Here is a 4,529-nt window from a genome sequence, read left to right on the forward strand (position 1 = left end):
TCCATGGTTAGTAAGCTGTTTCATTGTTCTGCTTGCATAAAAATGTATCTTTGATGTTCTGCATTCTGCTTTTGCGTAAGCTTTGAGGAACTGTTCAACTACTTTGAATTCAATTTTGAACTTTCTCAGAAAAGTTTATTTGCTATGGTTTACATAGTCTCCTTCTATAAATGCAACAAGCTATTAAAATTAAAAAACTGCTTAGTACCTTTGGTACTGGTATTAATGCTATTGAAATTAATATTTTAATATGAAGAATACCTGTACAAGGACATAATATTTTATTTTTAACAGTGTGGAGAAATAAATAAATCGAATACTTTGTCAAACCAAAACCTGTACTTTCACCTTCAAAATAGGTTCAATATAAGAACATGCCCACTCTCTGAGATTCTCTTACTGTGAAAGATATTTGGGAGGAAATTAAGTAAGCTAGTCTCTGAAAATAATCTGTATTTTCTTATTTCAAATTCCAACATGAACTTTTTTAGCAACAAAAAGGTAATTCATTTGTGTCAACAGTGGGAATAAAATCCCACTTTTTCTGGACTCAAAGCCCAAGCTTACAATAGCCCACTTTGCTGCAGTGGTCTTTTATTGTTACCATTAATTGTATTTCTTTTTCTTTTTGCTTTAAATATGGGTGCAAGCCAACTAAGTGACTATCGTATGAGGTCAGAAGACTCAGCATGGTTCTGGGATTGAAAGCATAGGTAACACACCGGCACCACTGCTCTTATAGACCTTGTACTTCAGCTGGATACAGAGCATCCCACATCATCTTGAAATTATATACACCAAGCAAACGAATTGTTAAAGGAATGTACACAGTAACATTTTAATTAGAACCCTAAGCGATAGTCTGCATGGGGGTGGGCCCAAGCCTCCAACCTCCAATTACATTCGTAGTAACATTTTCATTTGATAACTAGATGACAGGCAATTCAAAACATGTAATTACAACAAAGTCAAATTCTAATTTATAAAGGCAACGAAAACAAACAGCATATTAAAGTCTTCTACAAAAGCAGTGACCGTAGCATTATCATAACCTGCACTGTTACCAACGTTTCTCACAAGACAAATGTCAAACCTTGCATAATGTGTAATTGCTAACATATTTCAGATTGGGTGATGAGGTGAGTCTCAACTCATAATCACAATGAAAAGTGGTTTATCCTCACGTTTTGTATTTTTTTTATTTTTCTTTTTTTGGCCGGTCCAAAGCTGTTGAGAATGGCTTGGGATGAAAACCAACACTGGAGGGAGAGGAAGACCCACCAGACAGAATATTAAACGGGGCCAGAATCCATGTCAGTAACTCAGGGACAGTGAGCTACAGAGTGCAAGCCCACATTCTTGTTATCCTGCATCCCACTACATGCCTTACCAGGTGAAAGCATGTCTTCAAAACACAGCCCATTGCGAACAGTCGATGGTCTTGAAAGGCCTGAAGGGGTGTTGACACACATGAAGAAATCAGCCTCTGAGTTCAAGGACAATGAAGTCTATATTTTACCCAGTTGGCTTGATTACCAAGTAAGACTGTTTAGCTGAAAATGAAGCAAATGACATAATTATGTCCACAACGCAGGAGCTCTTCAGGGAGGCCTTTAAAAAACAAATCAGCACTTCCTTGGATTTCTGAAGCAATATGAATGTCATCATTAATGCTTTTCTCTTTCTCTGCTGCTGACAAAACCCAGCTTCCTAAGAGTGCCAACAGAGCTAGTCATGTTGCAGCTTCTCTTAGAGTGACACAGACCTCTTCCTCCGCCTGACAAAATCCTCTGCGTGAATGAAGTTGGAGAAAACCTTACTGAGGTGACTGTCTGATGTCTCAGTGCTGCTCCCAGAGTCAGAATTCTTCAGACAAGGGCGTACAATGGCCCTTCGGATATAGCTGTCAAAGACATAGTAAATGAAAGGATTGACACAGCTGTTGGCAAACGCCAAGGGCCCAGTCACCCCCATGGCCAGCTGAAAAGACACAGAGGGTAACTGAAGTTCTGGCCGCAGCCCCGAAACAATGGCTAGGAGCTTGAAAGTATTAAAGGGTAACCAGGAGAAGGTGAAGGCCGCCACAACGATAATGATGATCCTGATCGACCTCCGCAGCTTTTTGTTGTGCTTTCCCGATTGCTGGTAATGAGCACACAGCCTCCTTGTGATGCAACAGTAGCAAGTCAAAATGCTCAGCAGGGGGACAAAAAAGGTGCTGACCAAGTTTACCAGACCCCACATTAGTTTAATGGAAGTGGCTTTCTCCTCTGCGCAGTATGGCTTGCCTTCCAAGAGAGTGACCTCCCTAGACAGTAGAGTGGGCAGCCCCAGGAGGCACGAGACGATCCAGACGCAGGCACAGACCGCATGGGCACAGTTTCTCCTTCTCAGCCTCCTGGATAAGGCTGGGCGCATGACAGCCACGTACCGGTCCATGCTCATGCACGTGAGCAAGAAGACACTGCAGTGCATGTTCACAGAGATCACATAGGAGCTGCCTTTGCACAGGAAGGAGCCAGTCCTCCATAGTCCCAGAGAGGCTTCCTTATCCACCCAAAGAGGCAGTGTGACAAGGAAAATGAAGTCAGAAGCTGCCAGGTTGATGATAAAGATGTCGATCAGTCTTCGGTTGCCGTGCTTGAAATGCAGCGCAATCATGAGGATGAAATTCCCCAGTATTCCAGTCAGGAACACAGCTGTGTAAAAGATAGGGAGAAACACAGATGTGTAGGAAATGTGGGAGGGAGTCTTCATGAGAGGAGGATCTGGGCTTGTAGCGTCAAGGTAATCCAAATAAAGCAGGGTTGCTGTTGGTTCCATCACCGAAGGGTAGATGCTGAATCTGGTAAGTGTCCTTACCGTGTGTTGTATGAACTTGAGAAATCAAGGGAGCTTCTTGATGCAATCCCTCTCTTTCCTTCTTCTCTCTCTCTCTCTGCTCCCACGGCTCTCTGTTTCTCCCTCTCAAGATCTTGGACGAACGTGAAAACAGGTTAAAAAGTATAGTTTCTGCCAATCTTCTGAAGGCCAACAAGAAAGCACCCCTGTGATTGGTATTGGCTGTGGTTGTGGTTTTCTTTATTTGTACTCGCCTGTGAAACTTAGGTGCTTTTTCTTCTTCTTCTTTATGCAATGTTTGATTTGTTTTCTTAAATTTAGAAAATTAAAAGGTGAATCAACATTTTTATTTTCACCTTTAAAAGAAGAACTTTTTTGGACACTAAATTATTTAATTCTAACCTTCTATGCCACAGTCAAATACTGTTATAGAATGGAAACTGCTGATGAAAATGCTTTGTTTTCTCACAGTGTTTATATATATACATAGTGTTAATTATGCACACACATATGTATATATGTATATGTACATATATATAAATAATATTTTCACTGCATACTGAGAGAATTACAGTCTTCCCAAACCATGAGGTTCACATGCACGGCAGCCACTGTGGTTGCCATAAGGGCATGAAATTCTTCCCATTTATCTGACTCTTTTATTTCATAATCAGCCCTATCTCAATTTCTAATTTTTTAAATGGCTTGGATTGCATATTGTACTTTTATTTACTATTTCTCTGTTGTTCCATTCATTTTTTTCTCTCTTCTTCACTCCTTTCCTTCTTTCTTGTTCTCTTTCCCCCTTTCCTCTCTTTCCTTCTTCCATCCCTCCCTTTCTTTTCTTTTCTCTCCCTTTTTTCCTTCTATTCCTCAGTCACCTCTCTCTTTTCTCCTTTCTGGGGATCAATGCTAAGTCTAGCTCTAGGTGCTATTGCAATCTATGGCGATTACAAGCATGTTTTAAAACACTAACTGCTATTTTTACTTTCCCACCTGCTATTGTAACTTGGTCACAAAGTTCTCTTTTATTTCAGTTTACTTCTTTGATATGAGACTATGCTTTTACAAACCATGACTACTGTCATCAGACTTCAGATTATCTCTTCTTGCTTCCCTTTGTGCTGCCAGACTGCATCTTTGTGGCAGTGGGAAAAAAAAAAATCTCACTGTGTACCCAGAGAAGCTTTGAACTTAAGACTTTTCTGCTTCCTTTTTCCCAGCACTGGGAGTAGAAGTGTTTGCTGTTGCATTGAGTAAGTGCTTTTTATTTAACTTTGACCCATCACTTTTTGTTACGTGTCTCCACACATCAGTGATATGGCAACAGAAGCAAATACCACGTAAAGTGCTTTCATAGGAGAGCTGCTAGCTTCTGAACTTCAGTACAATAAAATAGCTGAGAAACAAAATAAAACTGAAGGCTGTTCACCTCTCATTTTCATGTGTATCTCTCATATACAAAGACCATAGTAGAATAGAACAACTTTCGAAGTTGAGTTCATTGATTTCTTCACTGCCCAAGGTGTCTCGAGTCTCATCTTCTCTGCTATTTCTGTCCATTTCATTTAACCCTCGAAACTTCAGCTTCACAGTAATCACACAGAAGAAGGGATGCCTGTAGATGAAAATGTAACTGTTACATATTTAAAATCCTTTCTACAGAAACTTAATTTCTTCAATAACTG

General features: G+C 40.3%; 1 protein-coding gene across 1 annotated transcript; it reads right to left on the reverse strand.

The window, feature by feature from the left end:
• Nucleotides 1-595: 595 nt before the first annotated feature.
• Nucleotides 596-3,009, reverse strand: Gpr15 (G protein-coupled receptor 15). The gene has a single exon (XM_021626597.2). The coding sequence runs from the start codon at nt 2,821-2,823 to the stop codon at nt 1,750-1,752; it is 1,074 nt and encodes a 357-aa protein (XP_021482272.1). The 5' UTR covers nt 2,824-3,009; the 3' UTR covers nt 596-1,749.
• Nucleotides 3,010-4,529: the final 1,520 nt, after the last annotated feature.

This window comes from Meriones unguiculatus, chromosome 17 (assembly GCF_030254825.1).
Source record: "Meriones unguiculatus strain TT.TT164.6M chromosome 17, Bangor_MerUng_6.1, whole genome shotgun sequence".
In the NCBI taxonomy this organism is placed as follows: Eukaryota; Metazoa; Chordata; class Mammalia; order Rodentia; family Muridae; genus Meriones; species Meriones unguiculatus.